The 17,840-nt window shown below is 40.8% G+C and overlaps 1 protein-coding gene across 2 annotated transcripts in view; it reads left to right on the top strand.

Annotated features, from left to right (window-relative positions):
* Positions 1-1,254: 1,254 nt before the first annotated feature.
* LOC109476501 (cGMP-inhibited 3',5'-cyclic phosphodiesterase A-like) overlaps positions 1,255-17,840 on the top strand; it is a 77,194-nt gene continuing 60,608 nt past the window's right edge. For both annotated transcript variants that reach the window (XM_019777442.1, XM_019777441.1), the window contains exons 1-2: positions 1,255-1,716; positions 4,514-4,897. In XM_019777442.1, the coding sequence (XP_019633001.1) occupies positions 1,354-1,716; positions 4,514-4,897 (747 nt within the window). In that variant the 5' untranslated portion in view covers positions 1,255-1,353. The remainder of the gene's footprint in view (positions 1,717-4,513; positions 4,898-17,840) is intronic.

The raw sequence follows: 17,840 nt of genomic DNA, 5'->3' as shown, positions 1-17,840 counted from the left end.
TGCTTGGAGAGTAGCATTTAGTATTCTCATCGTAAGACAGGTTTAAAGTTGGTCGCTGCCTCACCATCCGTGATTAAACACTTTTCAGTTCAACTTTGGCAAGTAAATCCCTCATAAGTCATATACAATCGTCTTCAATCCCGCAAAATGTACAGTTTCTCTTACCAGAAAACGAGGGTGGAAAAAATCACTGACGATGTCCCAATCGCATTTTGAATCTCCAAGCAGAGGTGTATGCTGCAGTTTATTTTTTACGTGTTTTTTTGTGTGATGTATCGCGATTTCTTTTTTTTTTAAGCAAACAAAATTTGGGTGGCAAATGGTAAGGTAGCTGTCTCGAAAATAGATACAGCCTAGCCAATTTGAGCTATCTTTGCCAAAGCGTTTTGCCACCAAAAAATCTGCTTGGAGATATTGAAAGGTACCTTGCAGTAAATTATAAAAAATCATCGGGAATTTTTCTTTGGATTTAATAAACTGATCTTATATTCTTATTATGACCATTGATCAACTACGATCAGTTACTAAAAAGCTTAGAGTTGGAGGAATAAAATTCTACCAGCTGGTTTTGGTGACTTTTGTTCCAGCGATTTATTCCCAGTATGCAGCGCGGGAAACTAGTTTGTGAGTGTTGATACAAGGCTCCATAGCTACCATAACAATGCGTTTGTTTGCATGGTGACATATTGGACAAATTTTGAGTGAAAAGTTTTCACACAAATATGGAAGAAATAATGATGGTAAAACACTTAAGTAAGTCCCTTGCTGCTTGGAATTGACGATGATAGCTCTTTTTCTGTAAGCACTCCCAATTTCTTGTTGTAGTCCATGCTTTCTATTCTCTGTGCAAGAGTCATTTAGAAAAGTTTTGTTATCAACAGTTGAATGAAGCAGTCGTATTCCTAAATGGACAAGTTTTATTGAAATATCCTTAGTTATAAGCTGTTAAAGTTTTGTCATAAATATTTATTCATTCATGAAAAGTTTATGCAAAGTATTTAAATCATGGGAGCTTTCTTTGAGAATGCCTATTCCTACAATTTTTCCATTCTTTATTTCGCCTTCTTGCTCCACTGGTTTTCTATTAAAACTTAACCAAGAAATTTATTATATAAATTATTGTGACCTAAAATTGATTTCTTTGTTCTTGCAAGGACGTTCAACGTCCTTGGTTCTTGACACTTGATCATGATTCGCTATTGAAGTGTAGTGACGTGCACCTGTGTCCTAATCAGGTAGAGCTGTTGGGCAGCTAGGGAGTCCTGTACTTCAGAAGTATCATGGCGGTCGGGTGAGAAGGAGTGTCAGTGTTTCTGTGCGGACTTTACTTCTGTCGTCTGACAGCGTTCTCCCATGGAGTTTGCCTCCTCCCGAGAGACCAGATCGTCTTCCTCCTACAACAACGGCTACGTGCCGGCATTAGTACGGCCGCTGGAGCCGGGGAGGGAGGGTAGCAGGCTCGCCCTGCTGCTGCCGTCCCCCGAGTTGGGGATGTTGCCCCGATGGGGCTGGGGGCTGGCGCTCGGCGCCCTGCTCGCGTCGCTGTGGTGCGAGTCGCCGTGGCAGCTCGCTCGGGGCCTCGTGGCCGTGCTCCTACCGCTCTGCAGCGTGACATGGGCCTTCTGCGGGCTCGCCTTCTACTATCGCCGGGCCTGGAGAGACTCCAATGTCTACCTGATGTTCGGTGGGCTCTGCTTGGTCGAGTTTTTCGTACAGGTGAGTTGTTGTACCACTGGAGGCTTCGATTTTTTCCCCACAGCCTGTCGTTTGATATTTTTCCTCAGTCTTTTGATCGTCCAACATAATTTTTTCCTCAACCTGTCGTCTGCTGTTGTTTTCCTCAGCTTGTCGTCTGACACTTTTTCCTCAGCTTGTCGTCTGACATTTTTTTCCTCAGTTCGTGCGTCTGACATTTTTTTCCTCAGCCTGTCGTTTGACTTACCCTTTTCCCTCAGCTTGTCGTCTGACTTGCCCTTTTTCCTCAGCCTGTCGTCTGACATACCTTTTCCTCTCAGCCGAAACGTTCCAGTTGGTCTCAGAACAACTTGCACTATCAAAACAGTTACCCGAGCCGTGTCCCAGGCGCCTGCACTACTCTACAAAAGCCGCTCTCTTCTAACGTTCACTCCACAAAATATCACAAAGAATCGTCCTTAAGTTTTGACAAATCAGTAGCTTTTGTTATTTTGGCATTCCGATCGCACGTACCAAGTTGGTAGCACGGTAAAAGGACCACACAAAGAGATTTTGAAAGTAAAAAAAAAATCACGGAAATATTCATCCTAACAAATGCTCAAAACTTACCCAACCTTAATGATCATTTATCAGCGTTAACATGATTGTTATCATTAAGGGTGTCACAATCTGGTTGTAAATACAGGCTACAACAGCACCAAACACTTTTCTGAAAGTTGATAAATGATCTCTGCATTGCAATTTCCTTAAAAACAGTAATTTCTTGCTCAGTGCTGTCAGAAATGGACAAGGCTAGTGTATATAGTCGTTGTAGGAGGTTAAGTTGAATGAAGCGTATCCTTGCCTTAAGGCTAGAAAACTCTATGGCAGGCTGGCATAGTCTAACATCAATAAACATTGTTGGATTTATGTACTAGTATTTCCCCTGAAGGCAGAATACTTTGCATTATACCATACAAACACAGTGGGTCAAGAGTAAAAGACCAAAATGTAGTAAGAGGTTACAAGGTTGCACGATCCTATGTTTCCATAAACTAAACGTTGGTTGTAGGGTTGTGTTTTTCTGTAAAAAATGCCATACAAAATTGAATGATGCCGTAAAATTCACAAAAACAATTTGAAAGCATTTCATGGTTTATGTTCGTGGTTATGTTTTACGGTTGTGGCTTATCATGTTTTGTATTGTTAAAAAATGACGTATCGCAGAATTCAATATACTGTAGACAGAAAAAAAAATTTGTGCTCACATTATTTCAAGAAGGTTGAATAATTGTGCATGCACCTGATTGCATATGATTACCGTAATTCTGAGAATTTTTCAAAGCAAAAATTTCGGATGACATCCAATTCATACCGAACTAAAGATGTTTTAGAATAATGAGTTCGTTAAAGTTAAACCTAGCTGCCAAAAATTGTGTAAGTATGTAAGTACTGTATAATCAAGCATATAATGAGGTTCTGAAAATGTGTCTAAGTACGGTAAAGAAAACATGTCCAAGCTGACTTAAAGGTCACTCTTAGCTCATGTGTGAATCTTCGGAAATGGTTTTTAGTTAATCGTATTACAGGATAAGAATCACAAATACTACTAAACTGTTGCACTGTTTGCCTTCGGTAATTGAAATCTTGGCATATTTTGCGACTTATTGTACGAGCGGGGGAAAAGAGGTTGAGATACCATCAGCAAGTGCACAGTGATATATGATAATAGCACTTCCCTGTCTCGGCCTACTTTCAAGAATTGAAATTTATACCCTAGGTCAGCGTTTTTGGGTGCAGGAATCGCTTGTCCCACTGTCGGCTTGCACAGGAATCCGCGTTGATGGATAACGTCAAATTGGCGTAACCGTTGCCGGCTTGCGACGCACCTTGTTTGACGTACATGCCATATCCATAGTAAAATGTGTTCTCTACCTCCTAGTCTTGTCGTAAATTACCAGTAGTTCATCAGCTATGCATACAGCTGTATGAGGAGACAAAGAGGTCTAGAGTGAACTGTTTATTTGTATGTTACCCCAAAATTCCCTCTTGTAGAAACTGAATTGCAATGAATTTTCATCTTTCTATCCTTCCGTATGGTGGATATATGTCATATTGTGTACACTTTTTGATGTAGAAATGTCATATTTGGAATTGGAAATTTGGATACAACATGACAGAAAAAAAGACAAAATCACAGCATAGCCAGAACTGGAATTTGACTTATTTGTACAAAAATGTGCCATTTTTTCAAAAGGGTTTTTTTCAGCTGGTACTTTGGCTCACTGAAATATCCGTTTGGCTACCAAGTCTCTTTTAGTTTTAGTCAAGGAGTTAGGAAGCAGAGATTTAGGAAAAATAGTTGAAAACAACTTGTTATATTTCAGTTGATTGTGTTAACTCCATAACCACCTGTTACATTCCAAGTGATACCATCACAACACTTGTTGACCTTTGGTACGTTCAAGTATCTATAAAACAAGGTGTGAAGGCTGCGCAAGGTAAACAAGTTGTCAAGCACTAGATTACAGGTGTGTTAGTGAAAGTATGTCTTGAAAATACTCTCCCTGTTACAACTAGGAAGAAACCTAAGAAAAACTTTGTCTTTGCTGGCTACATTTTTTTACGATGTATATTGTTTTTCTTGTCCAAAAAGGAAAGTAAGTAGTCTAGTTTGCTTAGCCTTCTTTACAATTATGTATAGAAAATTTGTTTTACATACATTTTGCAGTTCAAGTAACAAGATAAGTCTGTTGTCTTACATGTTTTATTACATCAAGCCTTATCTGTATTTACTGATGATATTGACTAAAGTACATTGTTGGTTTGTTGTACACAGGTAACCTTAGGCGAAACAATAGGTCTTCACCTCTTCATGTGGACGCTTGTAGCGTTTCTGGGACTCACGGTGCTGTTTCCGATAGTACGGAACACGCAGTACACCTCCGTCGGACTGAGCCTGGTCGGCCTGAGAGTTATCATCGGGCTAAGCCCGGACTCGCTGCCCGGTTTTGTGCGCCCGTTTCTCGGGTACGTGTGTTGCCTGTGTGGCTACGTCCTCTCCTGCTACCTCGAAACTGTGATGAAATCGTCCATGCAGTTTAGCGCTGCCGACCCGCGGATTTCCGTGATGAGGCGACGGCGTAGCAGCCAACCGCCGCCGCCGAGCAGCCACCACAGGCACCGAAGAACGTCGCTACCCGCGTTGTCCCAACGAAACCAGGTATGCCGGTCTCTTTCACTCTGTTGAGCACGGTTAGTGTTATTGTGTATAAGTGTCCCAAAATAAATACCTGCACTTAAAGAGTTAAAAGGGCAACTGAAGTATTTGCACTTTGTTTTCTACCCTTTCTTGCTACATTTACCCAACATCAGACTATTACATACCTCAAGGTTCTTACTTTAGAAGGTACAAACACACAACTGATTGTCACACAGGCCTGTGATTTATCATATATCTGTTTAGAACACATGAAAAAGACACCAATCATCTATAGCCTTGGCTATTGATAGCACTAGAATTGATATCCCACTGTTTAGCAAAGCATAGGTTTACATGTCTTATACTATATATAGGTATGTATATATATACATTATTTGAGGTAAAAATATATAGACAGTCAACAAGTGGATCCTGTTGGGCTAGCTATTAATCTTATTCTGAGCATTATGTTCAAGCGTTATAACTATACCAGGTCCTACGTATACAGTAGTTGGTATTACTGGTTTATGTAACATAATACACTGTTGTTTTTCATTGACTATTATAATTATACTTGAAGGCAATATTCTACAGTATATATAAATATATGTATGCAAGAACGAAAGAACGTTTGAAAGAACGTTTTTTCACAAGCTGATGTTTTAACTGTGGCATCGTCCAAGGAATGCTATTTGATTACGTGGTAGCGGGAATCAAAAACTGGAAGTATGATTAGATTTTATAAGGTTCAGTGGTCGATAATATCATAAAGGCATATGTTTTCTACAAATGTTTGCTGACAGGGCTGGAAATACAGGGTGTATATGCACCTTAGTGCAGATAAAAGTGGAGCTGTGCAGGTATTTCTGATGTCTACCTGCACCTAACCTGAACTGGTCCATGTAGTACTGGGTTTGTATATGCATGTAGGTGTATGTGGATTTTATTTGCTGTATTGACTGTTACACCTATGTAGTATAAAAGAAATAATTTTTGTTTGAACAGTTCTTAGTATGATCCGTAAATCTGAGTAGTGCAGGTAAAACTTGTCTGGTGCAGGTTATTTTCAATATTACATGTACCTACACCTGTGCAGGTATGCAGAAAAAGTATCTCGAATCCTGAGTTGAATAATACTTATGAATTAAGGTTAAATATAATCAGGAAATGGCTTATTTTGATCATTGTCATTGTCACAAGCACTTCAAACTCAATTTACCGAAGGACCAGTTAACTGGATTTTCCCACGTACAATTAGTCAAACTTAATTTAAGGCACGTTATACTTATAGGAAAGGATGATCTGACTACCCCCTGCTGAGCGATAGCCATCAGCACAAAATACTGTACTTCCCGATTTTTTCACGCTACTTTAATGTTCACAGTTTTCACGGTCACTTCTGTACTGTGAATTTATCATTATCAAATCATTTTTCTTTTTAATGACAAATGTTATGCTTCCTACTCTCTGGCAAAGATTAAGTTTCCTGAACACGCCGATTTTCTTAAGATCGTGTAATTTTGCACGGGAAGACAAGCGAATTACAGTAACGCTATCGCTATCATCTAAACAAGTTCTTTATCACGCAGCACGTGAAATCAACAGTCTGTCAACTCTCCTTCTTTGAACATTCTCTCTTTTGTTACAAGAATTAGTGGTTCGTATTTAATTGGATGGACCCTGTTGCGTTTGTCGCCTTGCGTTTAAACACTAGCAAACACGTTGTTTTGAACAACATTTTATAGTAGTTCCGCATATATTTGCTTCATTGGAAACCACTACAGGCTACTTATAGTTATACATGTACTATCTGTACCTCTATTGTTACGTTTAGAATAAAGAGATTTACGTAGCCAAGTATTTTACTTTTATTCAGCCAACATTTTGGTGACGTTCTGTTACCTTCCTGACGGCAATTCTGACTACCGCTGTAAACAATTTGGCCCATCTTGCATTAAACTTATCTTCAGAAATAAATCATAAGCTCAAAATGTAGTTAGTGTTGGAAGTTGAAGCTTAGTCTCTATTTCATAATGACTTGTACCAACACAGATGAACTTTCATGCTAAATAATACATAAGCTCCTTTTACAACATATATTTAGAGTCACTGTGCATTAATGTATTTTCTGTAAGCTTGCTTGGACAAGGCAAAATCTCAGTGGTGTAACTAATTTGCGAAGTTGGGACTCTAATCTATTATGCACACATACATGCTTTATACTGACTGTAGCCTGTTAGTTTTGCCTGGTCATTAAAGTATTATGTCAACTTTTAGAAGCTCGGAAGGTAAAATTGATTGAACCTAAACAGGACCTGAAATGAATTTCTAAACCCTAGATTTGTCCCATGTTTGTTTTTTCTGCCATTTTGCAAAAATGTAGGATTTATCATTAAGCATATTTTGAATGCAAAGCATAGAAATTAACAGTCATTTTTCTTCTTTATATCTGAATATCAGTGAATTTAGGGATATTATTTAATGAATGATAAAACTGTGTCTGTAAAAGATGGACCATACCAAAACTGGAAAGGGGAAGCAGTTTTGATCCTTCAACAAATAAGGTGTGGAAAAGCCAACAGGTGTCGTCATTATTGGAAGCAGGTTAAAAAGACATTTGTATATGGCTTGCAGACTTTTCTTCAAGAAAATGGACAAGAATGTCCATTTTATACATTTCAATGCTGAAACTACATGGTACAAGACGTGTATTTTGCAAACTTACGGTTCATTCTGTTAGGTTTAAATTATATGAACTGCACTGATATATGGACTTTGGTTAAGCCTTTACTTGAGTTCAACATAATGTGTTTGCAAATGCCTTTGACAAATTGTAGAATAAAAGTTTAAAGAAAGCGAAATGGCAAATTGTCAGGAATTATACACATCCCTATGCATGCATATTTGTGAAGGTGTCTGTAACTGTAATAGTGTGTTTGGTAGCTTATGTGACCCTAGCCCCACTCCATGTAAAGTGTTTGTAATACCGTGTTAGGTGAACAATACGAGATGTCCAGTGCATTATATTGACCTGGACAGGTAAATGCCCCCGGGGTTTGCTCCTCTGGTATATTAACTCCCCACTCAAAGTAATCTGTTTGGACATTTGAAACTACTCGTGGGGACTAGTGTGTATGCATTTAGAAGTGACTTGCTGATATACATAAACATTGCTGTTTTAACACAATTTGCTTCTAAAAATGTACATTACAATTGGAAATAGAAATTTTGTGACATTTGTTTACTTTATTTTTCCCTCAGCATAGGTTCTAAAATTTGACAGCTTCATGTTTAAATTTCTGTTCTGAAAAAATAATCACGTGTGTCATTAAGAATAATTCTGGGCACAATGATAATAATTTGGAAGTATATTTGTTGGAATGGTGAATTCCTTGTCCTTAAATAGCCCCCAGAATGAAAGATTTTGTTACCCGACTTTGAAATATTCCAACACTGCGGGAAAGATGGAGAGTTTCCTGTGCCGAATCGTCGGGAGGGTCAGAAATCCGACCCCGGTAAAGTTAGAGCACACTTTGACATTTGGTGTGCGTCCCTAATGTACAGTGTATACACACACTCTTCACCTCTCATGCCATCCATGGTCAGACTGGTAGACTCAGTTACTCCAAACGGGCAAGTCTAAAGCAACATCTTGTTTCCAGCCTTACAAAATAGTGTATCTTATACACAGACATATATAGGGAGGTGAAATATGCCAGGTGCCTTATAAGCTACTAGTATATGGTGACCTCTGACCCGTTAAAAATGTCAGTAATTGCCGGAGCGACGGCAGCCGGACATTAACGGAAGAAGAAGAAGCTAGTCAGTTACTTCTCGGTCTGGGAGTATTGTTTTGGGTGGCTGAATCATAGATTTATACCTGTGTGTGTCCTAATAGCTGTGGTTACAGGTGGTAGGTGGGAGGGGATTTTGACAGTTGATTGCCTGGAGGAATTCAGGAAGTGGTTTAATACCTGATTGAATTACATCTACTGAAGCCGCGTGGTTAAATCCTTTCTAACAATTGGAAGCATACAAGTTCGCGTAACTAAGTACAAGTTTATTTCTACGTTCTTGAACTTGAAGTTGCTTGATTTATCATTGCTATATTATACAATGTTACCTCTATCTGTACCAATCAATCAATCAATCAATCAAATAAAAATGGTTTATTGCTAAAATCAAGAACATTGCAGCATAAAGCTGAATTACGTTCAAAGATGCACATCCTGTTTTAAAAACATTAACCACTGCACAATCTTGGAGTCAAGATGTGGTCATAGAATTACACATTAAAAATATTTACATGATATTACATACATTTAGCATAGTAAAATTCAAATTTTGATCATTCACATTAGTACTGTACATTTCAACATTACATTAAACTATTTCATATACAAATTGCACAAGAGAGGCATTTACAGAGTTAAGAGCAGTACCAAAAAGTCAACGTAAATCCCTAAGTTTCCCAGTACAATACATAACAGATGACTTTGACCAAGGAAAGAAGTCTTTGACGGAGAAAACATGCTAAAAGAATCCCTCCTGGTAGTAATCAAATCTAGTGGGAAGGAAAGGCCTTGAATAGTACCTAAGTGTACAGTTGCAGTGGTTAAAGAAATGTTACTACTTTTAGTAAGCCTTGACTCGGTGACTATGCATTCATGGCTCTATTTTAATGGCCATGGATTTGCTAACAACATGCTTTTAGCAGTTAACTTTTACTGTTCTTAAGTCCCGTCATAAATAGACGATCATAAAGTACAAAACATTAATACAAATACGGCATTACCTGGAACTATGCTACATTTAGATTAAGAATAAGCTTGGTTGTATTCGTATTTATAGAACAGAAAATGAAAATGTCTATCAAGGAGAAGACACAATTGCATAGGGTTTAACTGAAGGGCTAGAATTTTGAAAGGTTTCTAATTTTATTGTGTTGATGTAACGACTATCAAAGCAGTACTACTAGGTACATAGTTTTGTACCATTGTACTTAGCAAAAGAAGTTTGCCAGAAATTACGTTAAGAGCTTAGTGAAATGTTTTTCTAAGAGAGCTCTGCTAAGAACAAGGGGTCTTTGATATAGGGGGGATTGAAACTTGACTTTGGAGCTTTGCCTTGCAAAAACTATCAAAGCGCCAGACAATACCATTTCAACACCACACTGTATTTGTAGTTTGATACTAATCTTCAAGCAGGCATGTTGTTTTGGCTGTCTTTTCAGGTGGTACTTGTTTTTTTCCAGCTAACTCCTTAAACTTAAAGGCATCCAATTTCAGGGTGGCAAACAAAAAATAGTTTGGATGAGAAAATCTTTCTGATATTAACATTTACTGTCATTTCTTAACACATTTATGTCATCATTTCATACTTAAAGGGTTTGAAATAGGTAAAACAAGCTACGTACGTGAGGAGCACCTTTATTTTTGGGTACCACCAATAAATAGCTAGTACTAGCCTATCTTGCCAAACAAGGAAACATTTTTGGTCAGCGACATTGCAATTTTGCTTCACAGATGCTATGGGATAGGGTTGATTCAACTTACTACATTAAAAGAATGACCAGAAAACTGACTTTTAAAATCAAGTTTAGCCTCCCTCAAATTGCATTGGATGCTTTTAATGTAAAAACTGCATTTCTACTAACATCACAAAACCCACTAATTATGCAGAATGTGGGACTATTCATTATCCACTGCCTTCAAAGAAGAAGTCGAACCCATTATAGCTAGCGTAGTAGTAGAAGTTTTTTCCCAGACAGTTGTTACCTGTCTCCTGTTACTGTACTGCAATGAGTATTATACTTGATTGTAAAAGCAATTAGCCTACGGGCATGATTTTGCAAATAAAGTTCTTCAATTTGTGGACCATTTTGCCAATGACAAGGAGGGGCCAGCTTATCAGTATCCCTCCCCAAATGCCATTAAAATATGGTCTTTCCTTGTCCCCATGTATTTTTATAACCATTAAGATATGACCCTTGCCAGTACTTTTATTGGTAGGATTAACACTTGTTTGGCAGGGGCATTTGACTTGTTCATGTAGCTGTATACCTCCCACTGAGAGGGGGCTTCATGCCAATTCTCAAGGGCATCATAACATTAACGACTTGTATAGCAATACTTGATGGGCAATCATTAACAGAAGTTCGCTCGTATAAATCTGCCATGTCAAACCAATATGAGAAAAATAAGAACATCACATTTATCAAACAGAAGTTTGAAATACTTGAAAAAGCTCATCACAAAGACTGCGGAAATATTTCCTGTATAAAAAAAAAAGACCATTGCTGTAGTAGTGGTACAAGGCATCCTTTTTGAAAGATGATGGTAGCACTCTTGTGTTCTGGTGTTCTTCTTCTTCTTCCGGTAATGTCCAACTGCCGATACCGGCAATAATTGACATGTCTCGGGTCGAAGGTCACCAGCGTGACTGAGTCTAGGCCGGACTGGACACCCTCGAGACAAAGGTGGCCAAAGACGGGGATTGGACAGTGTCTGTGGGCAGGGCGTTCCAATCGCGGATAGTGCGAGGAAGAAAGGAATAGTGTTTGTAGTTCGTGCGGCAAGTTATGTCCTGGAGCTGTTGACTGTGGCCTCTCCGGCTTCTCCTGCTGCCAGACACGGGCTTCAAGGCGTCGCATCTCACACATGCAAGGTCATGCTGGATCTTGTACATCATGGCGAGTCTGGTGGTACGGCGGCGGCCTTGGAGAGAAGCCCACTGTAACTCATCCAACATGTCAGAGACACTAGAGGTGTTTCGGTGTCTGTTCAGAACGAAGCGTGCTGCCCTTCGTTGGATTTTCTCGATCTTATTTGTGTCAGCGTCGGTGTAGGGGTCCCATACACAACAGGCATACTCCACAATTGGGCGGACCAAGGCTTTATATGCAAGCTCTTTGGTTTTGGTGGAGCACACTCTAAGATTTCGCCTTAAGAAGCCCAATGTCCTGTTGGCCTTGGAGTATGTATTGTCGATGTGCATGCGCCAGGAAAGGTCTGTCTGAAGCGTAACACCCAGGTACTTGGTAAAGGATACTCGTGCTAGTGTGTGACCATGGAGGGTGTAGCTGGGATTTGCGATCGGTAGTTTTCTAGCTCTCGTCAGGGGTAGCTGGTAACACTTGTCTGGGTGAAAGGACATGTCCCACTCCCTCTCCCAGTCCTCCAGCTTGTTGAGATCCTCTTGAAGCTTTGGGGGGTCTTTGGGAGAGGTGATCAACCGGTACACAGCGGTGTCGTCCGCGAATAGTCGGGAGGGGGACGAGATCCTCTGCGGTAGATCGTTAATGTACACAATGAAGAGACTTGGACCTATCACCGTGCCCTGTGGGACGCCCGATCGCACACTCACGTAGCTTGACTGGGTGCCGCTGACTACCACAGCCTGCCGGCGGTCGCTAAGGAAGCTTCCTATCCACCTGTTTGTGTTGCCGCGAATCCCGTAGTAATCCAACTTGTGCACAAGTAGACTATGGTTTACGCGGTCGAACGCTTTCGCGAAATCCATAATGATTACGTCAGTCGTAACACCGTTCTCCATTGCTGAAAAGACCTCTTCTGTGAATTCAAGGAGTTGGGTCTCGCAGGAACGGTGTTTGCGAAAGCCATGTTGCTGTGTAGACAGGATGTTGTTTGATTCCAAGTGGTGCATGATGGAACTAACTAGGACATGTTCTAGGATTTTAGCGGGAACGCTGGTGAGGGAGATGGGGCGGTAGTTTGATGCCCTGTAGTGTTCTCCCTTTTTAAACACTGGTGTCACTAACGCCTCCTTCCAGTCTTGAGGTATTTGACCTGTGCGCAGTGATGACTGGTAAATGGTGGTAAGAATGGGAGACAGTTCTTTAGCCAGTTCCTTCAGCACGCGTGGAGTAATGCCGTCTGGGCCGGCTGCTTTGGCGGGGTTTAACTTTGCCAAGAGTTTCTCAATGCCAGCTGTGCTAATCTGTATGTCATCCATGGGGGAAAGTTGTCACGGGAGCCAGGTAGTGAGCACCGGTCTTTGAACTCTGATGCTGTGTATGTGGCGCCCTCGCTGAATGCAGTGTAGAACTGTTTATTCAGGAGTTCAGCCTTCTGTTTGGGATCAGTGACAAGCTTTCCGTTAGACTTCAGGGCGGGGATGCCAATGGTAGTGGAACGCTGATGTTTCACGTAAGTCCAGAATCTCTTTTGGCATGTCCTGGTGTCTTCTCCTGAACTCATGGGGGAGAATAGGTTTTCAGTATATCTCCAGTAGCAGCGTCGCATCTGCTTTCTGATCTCTCTGTTCAGTTTCTTGACTTCAGTCTGCATGTCTTGATTGCCACTTTTCTTCATCTTCCTGTAAAGTCTGTTGCGCTTTCTAATGAGCCGATGGATGTCTGGGGTCATCCAAGGAAGGGATTGTTTTCGCCTTGGCTTCTTGGTTGGGATGTGTGCAGCCATGCTGCCCTTCAATGCAGTCTTGAACTTCTGCCACAGTGCTTCTGTTGGAAAGACTTCCATATCATGGAAGTCCTGCTGCAGTGACACCATGTCCTCCTTCATGGCCTCCCAGTTGGCGCGGCTGTAGAGGAGGATGGGACGTTGATGTTCTGTATTGCATCAGGCTTGGTCTTAAACTCGAAGTACACAATACTGTGGTCCGAGATACCTGGGATAACTTCAACACGGGGTATAAGAGATGGTGAGTTTGTGAGGACCAAGTCTAGGGTGTTTTCACCGCGTGTTGGTTCTTGTACTATCTGGTCTAGGCCTGTGTCATACAGGAGGTCGACAAACTGTCGATGAAGTGTCGTGTGGGCTGGGTTTGGTTTCAGTGTCATGGTTTCCCAGTCCCATGATGGAAAATTGAAGTCACCGGCGATGATCAACTGGGCGTTCTTCATCCCTGCGGCTCTGCGCAGTGCCGTATCGAGCTTCTCAAGGGCTGCTTGGTCAGAGGAGTCAGGGCGATAGAACACGCAGAGGTAGAGTGGCCGCTGGTTGCGTGTGAGTAGCTTCAGCCAAAGTATTTCACCGCCAGGAGTCAAGCTCGGGGACCGTCTGTACACTGCAGGTGATCTCTGACTGCTATGAGGACTCCGCCGCCACGCTTTCCAGTTCGGTCTTTCCTGTAGACATTAAAGCCGTCAGGGAAAAACTCTGGGGTCTTGATGTCTGGGTTGAGCCAGGTCTCTGTTCCGAAGACGACATCTGGTTTAGTACTTTGCAACAAGTTTGCAATCTCTGCAGGTTTACCCGAGGCTGACTGGAAGTTGACGTTCAGCAGTCTCAAAGGTCGTTTCTGTTGTCTGCCGTGTTGGCTGTTACGGGTGGGGGTAGAAGAGTGGAGAGGCCTAAACCCAGTTTCATTTTCTGGAAGGGAGGAGGAGCTTAAATTACTACTGTATTCCTGTTCCACTCCATGTAGGTCAAATAGAGTACTACTGTAGTTTTTGTTGGTACAGATGACGCAGCGCCATGTCGTGTTTGGAGTAATGTTCAGGTACGTATCAGATCCAATGTGCTGGCAGGATGCATGAAACCAGGTTCCACATGTTTCACATTCTACACCTCTATCAGACCAGGTGACAGGCAAGTCACAAATGCCACAAGGGGCACTTGAGGAATCATTGCTGGACTTGTTGGTGGTTCCATTGGGCATAATGTCAGGTATCAAGCAGAGTATGAAAACAAGGAAAAACGTTTGTAAACTCAAAAGATAACAGACGGTAGGGTGGGAGGGCAGCGTCATACCAGTGCCACAATATGGAGGTTTTCTTTCTATCTACCCAACAAAAATCATAAATGAACACAAAAAAGAACTGAGAAATCTATCTAGTACTTAGCTATTGCCAAAGATGACCGCTGGGATCCTCCCCCACTGGGGATTGAGCTGGATTCAGATCCCCAGGGCTGGAGGATCTAAGAAGGCGGCCATCTTGGCTGGTGACCTCTGACCATAGTGTTGTCTGTGTATATATGTTTGTCTGGATGGATTAGGTTGACAGCACATGGGTGGGGGAAGATGACAGGCAGAATGACGTCAAAAGGTCAGATACAGGAAATGGGGTGAACTTGAAGGCCTAGAATAAGCAAAGGTCGATATATGGGGGAATTCAGGAAGCCGAGAATTGCACAAGCGACCCTGCACAGTTTCTGTCCTTTTTAATAGAAGTAACTGATCAAAGTACGTCATACAATCTCCTTGGTTATTCCAATAAATTCATGGAAACCCCAAGTACTTCCCAGAAGTCTGAAACGATCAGATTTCTTGCTGAGAGATTATGGTTCAGGCTGGGTTATATGTATATGTGTCCTACTAACGTATGGTCTAGAATGCAACCTAATATATCTCCTTGCCTAAGTAATTAGCACCTCTGACTTGGTCCTGAAAATACATGACCCATTTAAGCAGCCAGGGCTCAAAATACCACCTGCATATGTCCAGGTCCATACAGGAAAAAATTCTACTCTTTTTTTTTTTTGTACTTCTGATGTCTACCTGCACCTAACCTGCATTGGTCCTAAACTGCAAGGGTTTGGAGGTTTTTGTTCACTATATTTGATATTTACCCGCTGTTAAATTAGGAATTGAAATAAACAGTTATCGGTTTGACTTGTTTGTTCATTTAGAATCTTCATTAGTGATATAAAACTGTATAGTAATCTTCTTAGCTAGAGTCCTTAAATGTTTACAATACAACAATACATAGCAGTACAATACATAAAGCAAATTAGAATATCTTACATTACCTTACATAACAATTAATAAAAAGTGTTTTATGTCCAAATATGAACAATAACTCATAGATTCTATTCTTTTAAACAGATTTCAAGTCTATTCTAGCGAAGGGCTAAGTTGCAGGAAGAATTTGCCAGGTACAGGTAATTTTAAACCTTACCTGCAGCAGGTATGGAAAAGAAAAACTATTTCGAGCCCTGGCCATTAGGAGTATGGCCTCCCTAATCCTCCCGCGATATCCACTTTCGCGAAAACGCAGGCTGCCGTGTCGTCTTGTCTTCCTCGGACGCATTGTTGGCACCAAGGAGGGCAGCACTAATGTGGTGACGCGTTTGTTCCACAAGAAAGGCTTGCTTTTGGGGCAATCACTGAATTTTTTATTGACAAATACATAGTTCAGAAACGAAACAAAACATACATACATGTAAATATAATTGTAGTCAACCCAAAACTTTTGTCATGATTAAGTATGATCTGTGAATTTCAAAATCAACTGTATCTCAGATTGCTTGCAGTTTATTCCTGTAGTCTTAAAATTAAGAAATTCAAAACGTCAATGTATCACATTGCATATATAGTACATGTACCAGTACAATCAAATTCTAATCAGATATAATTTCACTTTTTTGTTTGAGTTTTTTGAGCTAGCACAAATATACATGTAGGTCAGTGCATGCAACTTGAGGTAATGAGGCAAGAAGAGGATTTTCTATGTTGACTGATGTTGTTACCAACACCTATAGTTAGGGCTGTGTACCTAATACCAGGTTAAAGTCCTTCCCCTATCAGATTGTGCATAGGCAGTGCCCCTCTCCGGTTCAATAGCCCATGGGCCACACAGTTGTGCAATCACTACAGCAGGGGGCTAGTCCACTGGTAGTGTTGTACTGTTGTTAGTTTAACTTTAACTCCTATACTCTTTCCCTGAGTGCTAAGCAGAGAAAGCAGTAGTACCATTTTTTAAGCCATTTTTCATGACTTGGCCGGTTGTTTAGTCTAGCACAAAGAAATATCAGAGTTGACACTCAAAAGTCAGCTTGTGTATTTTGACTGCATCAAGGAATGTCGATAGCAACTCTTCTTAAGCTCTTTGGATGTTTAACTTGAGCTAGATAATAGGAAAATCCACTTGCACTTTCACTGAATTGTGTGCTCTTAAAATGATCAATTTGTAAATGTAAACTTAAAAGGTAATGAACTCATTCCAATTTTTCAGTGGGCTTTTAGTTGCCATTATAAATATAAGACTTTTTTGCACTTGCTGTTTTCCTTTTTCCTTCCATTTCAGTACCTGTATAGACTATACTAGTACTGCAATGGAAGGAAAAGAAAAACAGCTCAGAAGTACATGAAAACCATTAGATCTAAGGGCTTGTGCGTAACTAGATGACGCATTACAATCCACTAGGTGTCCAATTATGTCTACCAGTGGACCAATTAAGCGTGATGAAAGATTTCAAACATGTGTCTTTACTCGTAAAAAATGTCTTTCCTTTCAGAACTATGAAACAGAAATGGGATGAGTTGTAAATACTCCTGAAATCTCCTAGGCTCCCGGGAATCGAACCTGGGACCCCGCAGTACAGGAACACAATGCACTAACCACTAGGCCAAAAGGTCTGTGCCTGTTAGGTCAGTTGGTGGCGCTTGAACCCCGCTGTTACACCACTGTTAACTGTTCATAACTATGATCTCAAAGCACATTTAGTTTTGTTTGATTAAGGCACTTTGATATTTGAAGAAGTAAGAATACAATGGGCATCAGGTTGTTCACTTAAAGAACTTTGCCTGGCCTGGGGAAGTCCTTAATGAACTTGTACCTTTCTTAAAGCTTGGTTGGGTTAAAGTCAAGGTCAAAAAGGTTCAAGGTTCTTTTCCGCTCTTCAGTCATGACTGTGTTGATCTTTCTTCATGAGTTAATTTGTATAGAACTTAGAAGGCTTGGTCCTTTCAGATTTTACTTCACATGGTTAAGTCTCAAAAGTGTCCAATCTATACTTAATGCTTTGTAATTTGTATTGTTGCATTGATCAAATGGCCTAGTGGCTAGGTAACAGGTACGGGATTCACTTATTCCTTGCATTGCTGGCAAGACCATGTGTCCTTAACACTATTTTCCTCACTCCACCCAGGTGCAAAATGGGTACCTGACTTTGGTTGGGGAGGTAGTAGTAGTAGGCATTCGTCGGTCTTGCAAGACCATAAAAGCACTTGGTTGGGGAGGTAAAAGGCAGTGGAAGGA

This window comes from Branchiostoma belcheri, unplaced genomic scaffold (genome assembly GCF_001625305.1).
Source record: "Branchiostoma belcheri isolate BF01 breed outbred unplaced genomic scaffold, Haploidv18h27 scaffold38, whole genome shotgun sequence".
Lineage (NCBI taxonomy): Eukaryota > Metazoa > Chordata > Leptocardii > Amphioxiformes > Branchiostomatidae > Branchiostoma > Branchiostoma belcheri.
Note: the sequence above shows the minus strand (reverse complement) of the source record. Positions and strands in the feature narration are given on the sequence as shown.